A 14,368-nucleotide genomic window follows, 5' to 3' on the forward strand; every position below is an offset into this window, starting at 1 on the left:
TGGATGGAGCGAGACATGATGTCCCAGATGTGCTCAAATGGATTCAGGTCTGGGGAACGGGAGGGCCAGTCCATAGCATCAATGCCTTCATCTTGCAGGAACTGCTGACACACTCCAGTCACATGAGGTCTAGCACTGTCATGCATTACTAGGAACCCAGGGCCAACCGCACCAGCATATGGTCTCACAAGGGATCTGAGGATCTCATCTCGGTACCTAATGGCAGTCAGGCTACCTCTGGCAAGCACATGGAGGGCTGTGTGGTCCCCTAAAGAAATGCCACCCCCCACCATTACTGACCCACTGCCAAACCAGTCATGCTGGAGGATGTTGCAGGCAGCAGAACGTTCTCCAGGGCGTCTCCAGACCCTGTCATGTCTGTCACATGTGTTCAGTGTGAACCTGCTTTCATCTGTGAAGAGCAGGGCACCAGTGGCGAATTTGACAATCTTGGTGTTCTCCGGCAAATGCCAAACATCCTGCACGGTGTTGGGTTGTAAGTACAACCCCCACCTGTGGACGTCGGGCTCTCATACCACCCTCATGGAGTGTGTTTCTGACCGTTTGAGCAGCCACATGCACATTTGTGGCCCACTTGGAGGTCATTTTGCAGGGCTCTGGCAGTGCTCCTCCTGTCCCTCCTTGCACAAAGGTGGAGGTAGCGGTCCTGATATTGGGTTGTTGCCCTTCTATGGCCCCCTCCACGTCTCCTGATGTACTGGTCTGTCTCCTGGTAGCGCTACCATGCTCTAGACACTACACTGACAGACACAGCAAACCTTCTTGCCACAGCTCCATCCTGGATGAGCTGCACTACCTGAGCCACTTGTGTGGGTTGTAGACTCCGTCTCATGCTACCACTAAAGTGAAAGCACCGCCAGCATTCAAAAGTGACAAACCATCAGCCAGAAAGCATAGGAACTGAGAAGTGGTCTGTGGTCACCACCTGCAGAACCACTCCTTTATTGGGGATGTCTTGCTTACTGCCTATGTTTTCCACCTGTTGTCTATTCCATTTGCACAACAGCATGTGAAACTGATTGTCAATCAGTGTTGCTACTAAGTGGACAGTTTGATTTCACAGAAGTGTGATTGACTTGGAGTTACATTGTGTTGTTTAAGTGTTCCGTTTATTTTTTTGAGCAGTGTAATACTTTTCTATCTCTTCAAGATTGCTTTATCCAGTAGGTTGGGAATTGTAATTTGAAACTATACCTGTGCTTTTTGTTAAGTAGCATAGATCATGATTAGGGTAAATTTGGAAAGGCACCAGAAATTTCCACATTTTAAACATCAAGGTGGTATAGCTGATATTTTAAATTTAGCTAAAGTAAAAAATTAATTAAGATTAATTAATTAATTAAGATTCTAAAACTATTGAAAGACCTAGTGAGTCATTCCACCATTGTGGAATTGTTTCCACAACAATTTGGGGTATTTGGAAATTGAAACAGCTCGCACCAAGAAGAAATAGTTCTTATATTATTGAACAAAATTTAGAAGGGCTAAAAATCTGGTTGGAATGAATTCTTGCTGACAAATTTATTTATTTTCTTAGAAAAAGAGCTATAATAAAGTCAATAAAGATCTTGGCCAAAAAAGAATTGTTACTGGGCTTCAGTAATGGATTTTCTGCATTAGCAACTATTTTTAAAAGATATTCTCCATCTTGAATAAAAGGGCATTTACAACTTGAAATGTAAGGCCTTCCTCTCAAAGAGTTGAAGGAGAACATTCCATATTCAATAAGACTCTATCTATGCTTAGAGACTTAGAAGATGTCATTGAGACAATCACACACATTAACTTTAGTTCTCTCAGTTAATATTGGCTCTTATTATTAAATGTACAGGTTGGCTTGAAGTAAAGTCTTGTGCCTTCTACTAGCAGATCACTCTTCTGAATTTCAATGAAAGTTGCAAAATTATATTAAGTTGGTTATCAGAAGATGCTGAGTTTGAATCAGGTAGTTTGACTGGCAGTTACCTATGTTAGTAATAGAAGGTTGCTATTTGCTACAATTTCTGTCTCCTAATAGGTTAATTTTTCATTTTGATTATTTTTTATCTCGCTATATTTCCATTGGTTTTTAATAATTAATTAAAAAATAGAGAGTAAATGAGAGGGGAGAGGGAGGGAGAGAAGTGGGGAGAGAGAGGAATCCACCTGTTAGCTTGGTAACAACCACAGAAGCTGCAATCTTGGCGAGTTTTTCAAAATTGAGACTCTTGAACCCCAATGCTTTAGGAGTAGTGGATATACACTCAGGGGTGAGATTCAAATTTTGTAACAGACAGTTCTGTGGGCATGGCCAGGTAGGCATGGCCATGTGACTAGGTGGGCATGGCCTTTTTTGGCAGCAACCCCCCCTTTTGGGGGCCTTCTGGGTCTCAGGGAAGCCTCCTGGGGTGGCATTTTTGACCCCAGAAGGCTTCCCCGGAGCTCAGGAAGGGAAAAAAATGAAGGGGGGGCAGGTGTGTGTGCTATGCCCTCCCCTCCATTTTTTCCCTTCCTGGGCCTCAGAGAAGACTGGGCAAAGCAATAAGTAAGCGAGGGAATCCTGGCACAGCTGATCACAGGAACAGCTGGTCGTTAGGAGGGGGAAAAAAGAAATACCTTAAGGAGTGACTGGGCAGGGAAGAATGCAGTCAGCGATGTTGGGCATGCATGCAATGTTGCACATGCATGATAAGGACTGACTGGGAGGGGAGGGGTGGGTGGGTGAAAAGGGGCGGGGCCAGCCAGGGGCACAATTTGCCAGTTCTCTGAACTGCGCAGAACCATAAGAACCAGTTCTATAAAACCGGTCCAACCAGTAGAATCCTACCCCTGTATACACTTAATGTCAGGGCCCAATCTGAAAGTTCTTTCTTTAGAATATATGGACAATCTCCATATTACCATTTAAGTGATCATATAACATAGTGCTAATGAATAAATTATATAAGGACCCTGATAAGAAAACTTTATAGTCTTTTCTTGCTTTCAAAAGCTCCTCATATAAATATCCTTTGACAAATACTTGAATGAACTCTACATTACTATATATCACCTTAAATTTTTAAGTATTTACTTCATTTGTACAGGCATTCTAACTGAGGATCAACAGATTTTATTCAAACTTTTTTCATCTTATCTATGGCAATTAACAATTTACTCTACTAAGGCCTGCCTCCTTCTGTTCTTTTCACCAGTTCTTCTTAAATGTGTTTAATAATATAGCTACTTTAGCATGCTATTGTATCCCATTGAAATACCAGTACTATTTTTCTACCTTATTTTTTCCCTCTTTGTCACAACATTAGATAGGATCATAAAACCATTGAGATGGAAGGAGCTGTTAAGGCCATGGAGTCAACCCCAGCTTAGCTCACAAATACAAATTAAAAATGTTATGATCAGTTAGCCTTCTAGCCTCAAATTTCCTAACCCAGCTAGGAAAATTGATTAGTGCCTTACAGGGCAAAAGTATAATTCAAGTGACTCTGACATATTTGAACACTGGGTCAAATCCAGATGGATTTGAGTATTCAGTGGGGTCAAGTATAATGTCTTGTATTTGGGCTGGAAAAAAAAAATCAAATTCACGAATGCCTGGGCAATCTTGGGCTGCATTAACAATAACCAATTAGCTCTCTTTTAGAAGCTTCTACTCACAGAATTAGAATAGAATTATAGAACATAAGGCTTGGAAGAAATCTTGCAGTTCATCTGGTCCAACTGTAAGACTCTACAAGTACAAATTCTAACAGATGGCCAACCATATTTTGTTTATACACCTTAGATGAAAGAGAGTCAGGCTTTTTCTAGGCAAAATTTGGTGTCTTCAAAGCCTCCCACCACTTCTATTTTGTGTCTTTATTAAAATATCTGCAATTTGTTTTTGGAAGACATCATCCAAAACTTATCCAGGCAAGAGAAGACAATAACAGACATCAGCTACATATGATTCCACTTATATTAACTCAGATGCTCCCTTCAACATTGCTAAATTTATTCATTTGGATTTCTAAGCAAAATTAGTTATTTTTAACATAGACTGCAACTTGTCCTTGTTCTCTATGTCCTATTCCTTCTGATCAAATTGTATCCTTCAAGGAGGAGACTGTGAGTTCAAGTCCTGCTTTAGTCAGTGACACTAGCGGGGTGACCTTGGGCCAGTCACTTTTTCCAGCCCAATCCACCTCACATCATTGTTGTGGGAAAAACAGGAGGACGAAGGTGTGCTGGATATGCTTACTGCTTTGCGTATAAAGGTGGGAAACAAACAAACAAACAAAGTGGTTTAATACCTCCCTTTAAAGTTTGCCTTCTGCAGTGCTTACCTCATCATCTGAGTTCCTTCATTCAGGATTTTTGCTTTTTATCTTTACAAGAATTCAGTTTAATGCATCCTAGAGCAAGCTTATTGTCAGATCTGCCCCAGTTTGATCCCTTAGGGAAATAAAACTCTCGACTCCATTTTGCTGAAGTGAAAAGGCATGCTGATTGCAATAAAGTCAAGAGATGCTGATTGCAGTAAAGTCAAGCAGAATCTAAAATACCTGCGCTCCAATACAGAATTAAACCTGATTTCTCCTCTCCCAATGGTCTGTCTTTGTGGAGCCAATCTAGCACTGCCAAGATGTTTTGGAAAACACTGAGATGTTTGGGTTGGTGAAGTTCCATTCTCAGGTCAAACATCCTTGAAGATGCCAGCACACCAGCACAAACCAGATTCCAAAACGCTCTGGTCTTCCTCAACTGTCAATTACACACACACAAATTTCCCAAAATAAAAATATACAGCTTTATTGCCCATTTGTTCCTACCTGTCTTCCACAATTGATTGCAGAAGGCTGGCAAGGTGCCAAGCCAAAGCTGCTGGATCTGACACTTATTGTCCTTTAGCAAATCCATTTCTATATGTTTCTTTGAGGTGTCATCCATCTTGGGCCAGCACTATAAATAATTCAGGCCATAATTTGAAAAAAAGCAGCTTTATCATAAATATTCAATAGGCAATCATTTACTTCAGATATTCTTTCTCTTTCACATCTTCACTGGATTGGAAGGATGGTTGAAAACATGACATGTGAGACCTCCCTGGGATTATCTCAGAAATGGACATCAAAATGTTCAGTTAATTATCAGTAAGTAACAGAATAGCAGAGTTGGAAGAAATCTTGGAGGTCTTCTAATCCAATTTCTCCTTAGTTCTTGATGCTTCTCTCTTGTATATTTTCCATCCATTCTTTTTGTCTGGCCTTCTGGTGCTTTGGAAAATAGGATGCCTTCCCTCTTCTTTATGGCAGCCTCTCAAATATTGGAACACCACTACTGTGTCACCCCTCAACCTTCTTTTCATTAGACATACCCAATTCCTGCAACCATTCTTCATATGTTTTAGCCTCCAGCCCTCTAATTATCTTTGCTTGCTGTTTTCTGCACTCTTTTTCTGCACTTTTTATAATATGGTGACCAAACTGGATGCAGTATTCTAAGTGTGGTCTTATAGATGAAACTTGAAAAATTAGAATATCGTGCAAAAGTTCATTTATTTCAGTAATGCAACTCAAAAGGTAAACCTAATATATGAGATAGACTAATTACATGCAAAGCAAGATAGTTCAAGCCATGATTTGTCATAATTGTGATGATTATGGCTTACACTTCATGAAAACCCCAAATCCACAATCTCAGAAAATTAAAATATTACATGCAATCAATAAAACAAGGATTGTACATAGAACAATATCAGACCTCTGAAAAGTATAAGCACGCATATGTACTCAGTACTTGGTTTGGGTCTCTTTTGCAGCAATTACTGCCTCAACATGGTGTGGCATGGAAACTATTAGCCTGTGGCACTGCTGAGGTGTTATGGAAGACCACGATGCTTCAATAGCGGCCTTCAGCTCTTCTGCATTGTTCAGTCTCATGTCTCTCATCTTTCTCTTGGCAATGCCCCATAGATTCCCTATGGGGTTCAGATCAGGCGAGTTTGCTGGCCAATCAAGCACAGTAATCCCACGGTCATTGAACCATTGATCCTGCTGGAAAATGATATCAGCATCCCAATAAAAGTTGTCTGCCGAAGGAAACATGAAGTGCTCCAAAATCTCCTGGTAGATGGCTGCGTTAACCCTGGACTTAATGAAGCACAGTGAACCAACACCAGCAGATGACATGGCTCCCCAAATCATTACAGACTGGAAACTTCACACTGGACTTCAAGCATCTTGCAGTGTGTGCCTCTCCATTCTTCCTCCAGACTCTGGGTCCTTGGTTTCCAAATGAGATGCAAAAGTTGCTTTCATCAGAAAAGAGGACTTTGGACCACTGAGCAACAGACCAGGTCTGTTTTTCTTTAGTCCAGGTAAGACGCTTCTGACATTGTTTGTTGTTCAGGAGTGGCTTGACAAGAGGAATACAACATTTGAAGCCCATGTTCAGGATCCGTCTGTGTGTGGTGGCTCTTGATGCAGTGACTCCAACCTCAGTCCACTCCTTGTGAAGGTCCCCAACACTTTTGAGTGACCTTTTCCTGACAATCCTCTCCAGGCTGGGGTCATCCCTGCTGCTTGTGCACCTTTTTCTTCCACACTTTCCCCTTCCACATAACTTTCTATTAATGTGCTTTGATACAGCACTTTGGGAACATCCAACTTCTTTTGCAATTACCTTTTGAGGCTTTCCCTCCTTATGGAGGGTGTCAATTATGGTTTTCTGCACAACTGTCAGGTCAGCAGTCTTTCCCATGATTGTGATTCCTACTGAACCAGACTGAGAGACCATGTAAAGGCTCAGGAACCCTTTGCAGGTGTTATGGCTTAATTAGCTGATTAGAGTGGGACACTTTGAGCCTAGAATATTGACTCTTTTCACAATATTCTAATTTTCTGAGATTGTGGATTTGGGGTTTTCATGAGTTGTAAGCCATCATCATCACAATTATGGCAAATCCCGACTTGAACTATCTTGCTTTGCATGTAATGAGTCTATCTCATATATTAGTTTCACCTTTTAAATTGCATTACTGAAATAAATGAACTTTTGCATGATATTCTATTTTTTTGAGTTTCACCTGTATAAAGCAGTACTAATACTTCCCATGATCTTGAGTCTAGGATTCTGTTGACTATTTTGGCTGCTGCCACACACTTCTGGATCATATTTAAACAATTGTCTACTAGAACGCCAAGATCCTTTTCACAATTACTACTTTTGAGCTTGGTTTCACCTAATCTTTACTTGTACATTTTATTTTTCTTGCTTAAGTGTAAAATCTTACTTTTCTCTTCATTTAATTTCATTTTGTAGATAGAGCCCAAGTTTGTCAACATCCTTCGGGATCTTGAGCCTATCTTCTGGAATGTTGGCTATTCCTGCCAGTTTAATGTATATCTGCAAATTTGATTAAATTCTATTCTATTCTATTCTATTCTATTCTATTCTATTCTATTCTATTCTATTCTATTCTATTCTATTCTACTCTACTCTACTCTACTCTACTCTACTCTATTCTATTCTATCACTCATGAAGATGTTGAAGAGTACTGGGCCTAAAACAGAACATTGGAGTATCCCACTACTTACTCCTCTTCATGTAAATGTAGTTCCATTAAGGAGTACACATTTAGTGTGGTTTGTCAGCTAGTTACAAATCCATCTGGTGGTGATGCTGTTTATCCCACTTTTTTTAGCTTACCAAGAAGCAGGTTGTGGTTTACTTTACTGAAATCCGAGTATATTATGTCCACAGCATTTTACTGATCCACTAATTAAGTCACTTTGTCAAAGAATGAAATTAGGCTTGTTCGGCATGATCTGCTTTCGACAAACCCACCATGTTGGCTTCTGGTTATAACTTTGCTTGCTTCTAGGTGCTTGCAGATCTGTTACTTGATTATCTTTTCCAGGATCTTTCCGGTTATTGTTGTCAGACAATATTGGTCCGATTGGTCTGTAATTTCCTGGATCTGTTCCCGCCCACTTCTTTGAAAATGGGAGCCACATCAGCTCTTTTCCAGTCTTTTGTAGTTCTCCAGTACTCCAGGATCTATGAAAGCTATGGTTCAATGGTTCCAAGATCAAATCTGCCAGCTCCTTCAGAACTCTGTGATATAATCCATCTAGTCCTGGTGATTTGAACTCATCTAGAGTGGACAGCTGTTCTCTTACTATTTTCTTATTTATTTTAATTTACATTCCTAGTCTGTCTTCTATGGTTAGGTATATTTTTGATAGATAATTTACTTACCTGACACATTATTTTTGGTAGATAGGTAAATAATCTGCATGACACAAGAAATCTGAATGACTGATTGAATTAGTTAACTTTCTCTGGGTTCCTTTGGTTGGAATCAATTAGATTGGTTTTGAAAATGTGCATGAGACACCAGCCCCACATTCTGGTTAAACGTATTGTGCAAATATAACCTTACAATAATACTCTTCTCCTAGTTGCTTTGTGTTTCTCTGGTGCACAGTTTCACACTAACTTAAAATTTGTTCTGAAATTGTCTTATGCATCCATATCTTATGCAGACATAATGTCTTATGTCACACTTATACATGAGAAGGAAACTGTTCTACATGCAGTAGTATAGTTTCCAATTAGTTTGTTCCTATAAAATGTCACATTGATCTTACTTTCCCGATTGACCAACTTTCTGCACAGAACTCAGTTATAACTTGTAAGCCCTGAAAGAGTCCTTCAGGACTGAAAGCCCAACAGCACTGAAACATCAATGCACTTTGGAAAAAAAATCTTGAGAATTTTTTTCCCTTCTAGTTTTTAAGTAAGGCTTTCATCTTCTACAAAGTCTTTTTCGGGCTATCATTGACATTCAGCTCCCAGCTCTAACAACAACAAAAAGATTGATTTATAAACCCTATTATCATTGTGTTCTGTCCCCCTGGTGCTTCCAGAGACTTTGTGCAGAAGAAAACTAAAGAGTAAATGTGGACAGGAAAAAGCATTTTGCCTAGTATAGAGAAAATTGATTACAAATTCCCTTTTCAACTAGGAAGAACATTTCTGCACAATTCAAATAGCCTCAGGGGTTTCTCTAGAGAAGCCCCAGCTGGAAGTCTGAATAGATGGTAGATAAGGGCAGTATACCACAGATCATAAATCCATCACTAATATAAAGGCTGCAGATAGGTTTCCATTTTAACAGCTTTGGCCAAATAAATAGTATGCTCTTCCCCATTTTTCTTTAAAACTGTTCTGTACTAAATATATTACCTTCTATGCTTATGTTCTTAAAAGTGAGGAACTATTAATGCTGCATACAATGCAATGTGATGGAGAACTTAGAGCAGGAACAATTTAGAAAATGAGAGTTTAGTTTAGTGGATCTATAAAGTCAGATATATTGTATAAGGTTAGGATTCATCAGCAGGGATTTCTGTGCTTGGTTTCATAAAGTATGTAGAGAAAACTCTATATTTTGAACAACTAATAATCTATTTAGTAATAGCAATAGCACTTAGACTTATATACCACTTCAAAGTTCTTTACTGTCCTCCAAGTGTAATGCTTTATTATTGTCATTTATGTTTCTTTGCAAATGCAGAAGTATTAATACATATTTTTGTTTCAAAAGTGGAAATTACTTACAATTGCTCCATTTTTATTTTTGATTTTATATTGAGCCTTAAGGAGTGAATAAATAAAAAATTTCAGTTAGAACCCAGTTATTCAGAGCATCATAGATATGTCAACTCTGAGCTTTGAATAGTCAACTTATTCTGAGAAAGAATAAGTCTCTTCTGGTATGGTTTGCTAAATTTTTATAGACAAGTGTTTTGTACTAAAACTACATATTATCATATAAACATAATTAAGCAGACAGGCAATATTAAGAAAGTTATTAACTATGTTCTATTTGTTTCGAAACTCTGGAATGTAACAAGTGTGGAACATATTTTATTTTCATAATTATAATAGGAGATTCTTTATTCCAAACAACTATTTCTCTATCTCAGCTATCCCTTATCCATTGATACAAATCCATGATTTACTGAGACTGAAATCTATGGGAAATACATTATAACTATAGATTGTGAAACTGTACCTCTGCTAAGCTATCAACTGATAATAGCAAAACCGAGTACCAAACCAAGAACCTCAGCAACAGTAATTAAGCAAAGAACCTGTTCAGTCAAACTTCCCCACACCTACAAATAGGCTGTCCTGACACCATCTGGGGAACATAGGTAAACCTATGGCACAGTTGTGTTTTTGTATGTCTAAAGAAGCCTCTTGGATGAGAAGCAAAATGTCTTCAAAGAAAAAAGAAAGAAAGTCCAGTTGCGTCTTGCAAAAGCACCTTTGGGAAAATCATGACCTGGATGACTGAGAATTTCTGTAGACATCTAACTTTTCTTGTAATTTAAATACAGTATTATATGCATAAAAATATAGTATTGTGTGCATAACTATAGAATGATACGAAGCAGGTCTTGGCTGGAGGAAGTTTACTAGTCATCTTTTTCAGGTACTTTAGAAATAATGAACTCTCTTTGAATGTGATTGTCAAGTCACTTGCTAACCAGAAAGTTAGCTGATACTTTGTTAAAGTATATGCTAAAATCAGGATATATGTTGTCTATAGCTTTATAGACTAATACTATTACTGTAGATAGGGCCACGTAGCTCATGGACAACAAAGGCCTTGTGACCACTTAACAATTAGATTTTGCACTTTCCACATTATCTTCAGGTGTAATTCACAAAGAATGTACTGTAGTAGCACATATGTCAGCCCAACAAGGTAAATGAGATTAAGAAATCAAGGTCAGGATTGCTTTTATTGTAATGGTTATACTAACAGAATTTTGCAAGTTTGAATGTGTTTGAATATGTTTCCCCCTCACTTTATCTTCATGTGAATTAGGAAGAGGCTTCTATGAGATATTTACTCAAACCAATTTTCTGGATTGGACTCAAGTCCCTCTTTATTTACTATTGCTTGCTAGTGACTCTTCCTCCTTTCTTTCAAGACTTTCCCCTATTCTGTTGACAATATGACAATCATCCAGACATGAGCGTTATTAGAATTCACTTAGGCGTGGTTATTCCAGTTCCAGTAGAATAATAGCTGATGCACCAGCTGGAACTTACCCACAGATGTTTCTTCCAAACTGTTCTTTTAATAATAGACTGAAATCAAAGGGAGACCTCTGCTAACTTAAATAACCAGCTGTGCATGGAATCATAATTTTATTCAGTTTCACTCTATTGCCTTTCATAATTTCCTTCAAAGAACTGCCAACTACCTGCCCAGCCCCTCTTGATAAAGATGGAAAAAAGGAAATACTCTCATTCAATTCCAAATTTCTTGACAACTGCTCCAAGAGCTCAATTCAGATATTGAAAAATAAGGGAGAAAGATCTGAGCCCTTTTAGACTGTGCCATGCGATTGAACAGAAAGCTCTCAAAATCACTCTCTGGTGGTGATCCTACAGGTTGTAATGGAACAACAAAAACACACCTGAATCATCAAATTGTTGCAGTAATATTACATCATGACCAATAATGTCAAAGTTCTTGGAAAGTTCCAGCAGAATCACAATGTAGAACTCACCTTGTCTCATAGTAAAGTTCAACCATCAGCGCAACCAAGATGTCTTTAATACTCAAGCCAAACTGAAACACATTTACACATTAACAGAGTTGGAAGGAACCTTGTACGTCATCTTATCCAACCCCCGCACCACCCAAGCAGGAGATCCTACACCATTTCTAACAAATGGCAGTCCAATCTCTGCTTGAAAGCCTTCAGTGATGAAACTTCCACAACTTCCAAAGGCAATTTGTTCCATTGGTTGATTGTTCTCACTTTCAGAAAATTTCTCCTTATTTCTAAGTTGACTCTCTCCGTAATTAGTTTCCATCCATTATTCCTTGTTTGGCCTTCAGGTGCCTTGAAAATAGCTTGACCTCCTCCTCTCTCTGTGGCAGCTCCTCAGATAACGGAACACTGCTATTATGCCTCCCTGGTCCTTTTCTTCACTAGACTAGCTATGCCCACTTCCTGAAACCGTTTTTCATATGTTTTAGTCTTTAGTCCCCTAATCATCCTGTTTGATCTTCTCTGTACTTTTTCTAGAGTATTAACATCTTTTTTATAGTGTGGTGACCAAAACTGGATGCAGTATTCCAAGCATGCTCTTATCAAAGTTTTATAGAATGGTATTAGTATCTCACTTGATCTTGATTGTATCCCTCTGTTAATGCAGCTTAGCCAATTGCATTGGCTTTTTTGGCTGCCACTGCACACTGCTAGCTCATATTTAGCTGGTTGTCTACTAAGACTCCAAGATACCTCTCAAAGTTACTACTATTAAGTCTGGTTTCACCAAGTCTATATGTGTACTTGTAGCTTTTCTTGCCTACGTGTTAAGACTTTACTTTTCTCTACATTGAATTTAATTTTGTTAGATAGGGCTCAGTGTTCATATCTGTCAAGATCCATCTGGATCTTGAGCCTATCATCTAGGGTGTTGGGTATTCCTACCAGGTTAGTATCATTTGCAAATTTGTTAAGTTCTCCATCTCTTCCCTCATCTAAGTCGTTTATGAAGATATTGAAGAATACTGGGCCTAAGACAGAACCTTGTGGTATCCCACTGCTTACTTTCCTCCATTAAGGACTACTCGTTGAGTATGGTTTGTCAGCCAGTTACGAATCCATCTGGTGGAGATGCTAGCTATCTCACTTTTAGCTAGCTTACCAAGAAGTAGGTTGTGGTATACTTTGTTGAATGCCTGCTGTCTAAGTAATATTATGCCCACAGTATTTTGCTGGTCTACTAATTTAGTCATTATGTTGAAGAATGAAATAAGTTTGGTTTGACATGATCTGTTTTTAACAAACCCACGCTGACTTCTAGTTATGACTTTACTCGTTTCTAGATGTTGGCGATCTGTTTTTTTTATTGTTATCTTTTCCAGTATCTTCCTGGGTATTGATGTTAGGCCATTTTAGATTTAGATAATTAGCTTTTTTCAAATTGGATGTCACCATTCACTATTTACCTTGCAAAGATGTTAAAGACTAACAGAAATGAGCATTTCAAGACATCACAAAAATATATGATCTAGCCCAGGGGTCTCCAACCTTGGCAACTTTAAGCCTGAAGGACTTCATGGGAGTTGAAGTCCTCCAGGCTTAAAGTTGCCAAGGTTGGAGACCCCTGGACTAGCTTACCATAAATTACAACAATTCAAACTAAATGTTTGGAAATAATATATCCTATAAAATTATGATCCATGTAACACTCAGTAGAACCCAAATACATCTCTGTAATCACACAATTTCTGTCCAGAACCTGATTTGTTATAGAAACAGATTTAATTTTTGCCCATTAAGCAACCATTGAACTTGTCCAGTTTACATGAATTAGTAATACATCCCAAAGCCTACTTACCGTTCTGGCATCCCACAGAGATAAAGTCTTGTCTGCAGAGCTGGTGAGAATAATATTGGAGAAAGGAAAGAACTCGATGCTGTTTACTGAATCCTTGTGGCCACGCAAGGTATACCTGCATCGTTCACTGTAAAGTAATGCATTTAAATATCTTGAGCAATTGTGAAATGAATTAACAAAATCAAAGGACAATGTGAGTTGGCATCAACAAAGCTCAAATGGACAATAAATTTCTCCCCAATATTTATATTCAATTATTTATTAAATGTTAGAAACATCATGGTTAAAAGTTCTTGAAAGACATTACATATTAATAATGTAGCAGCTAATACAGAAGTGGGATTCAGCTGGTTCGGACTGGTTCAGGCAAACTGGTTAAGATTTTGCACAGTTCAGAGAATCGGCTAATTGCACCATTGGCTGCCCCCCCCCCGACCCTCCCAGTCACCCCTTAACTTGCCTCGCCTGCCTTGGCATCATAGCAGCTGCTGCTCTCTGGCACCCTTGCTCGCTAGTTCACTTGCCTTGGCCATATGGTCCCTGCGGCCCAGCCCACTTGCCTGCCTTTGCCCGGCCTCTTTGCCAGCCTGAACCGAGGCAGAAGCCACTGCCTCTTTGCTGGCCTGAACCAAGGTGGCAACCATTGCCTCTTTGCCATTGGAAAGTGTCTCTAGCCGCCACCTCTTTGCCAGCACAAGGGGTCTCCAGCCACCATCTCTTTGCCAGTACAAGCAGCCTCCAGCAGTGAGACTTTGCTGGTGTAAGCAGCTGCCAGCCTCCATTTCTTTGCTGGCCTGAACCAAGGCAGCAGCTGCTGCTTCTTAGCTAGTGTGTGGAGCCTCCAGCCACTATCTCTTTGCTGGCCTGAACTTAGGCGCTGGAAAAGAGCAGTGGCTGGAGGCCCCTCGCGCTGGAAAAGAGGTAGCGGAAGCAGGCCAGTGTCTC

General features: G+C 39.3%; 1 protein-coding gene across 3 annotated transcripts in view; it reads right to left on the reverse strand.

Annotated features, from left to right (window-relative positions):
• Positions 1-14,368, reverse strand: part of SPAG16 (sperm associated antigen 16) — a 173,518-nt gene that overhangs the window by 85,202 nt on the left and 73,948 nt on the right. For all 3 annotated transcript variants that reach the window (XM_087919614.1, XM_087919613.1, XM_087919615.1), the window contains one exon: positions 13,424-13,550. In XM_087919614.1, coding sequence (XP_087775740.1) covers positions 13,424-13,550 — 127 coding nt within the window. The remainder of the gene's footprint in view (positions 1-13,423; positions 13,551-14,368) is intronic.

Source organism: Pseudonaja textilis, chromosome 1, assembly GCF_049901715.1.
Source record: "Pseudonaja textilis isolate UNSWEBS1 chromosome 1, rPseTex1.2, whole genome shotgun sequence".
NCBI classification, from domain to species: domain Eukaryota; kingdom Metazoa; phylum Chordata; class Lepidosauria; order Squamata; family Elapidae; genus Pseudonaja; species Pseudonaja textilis.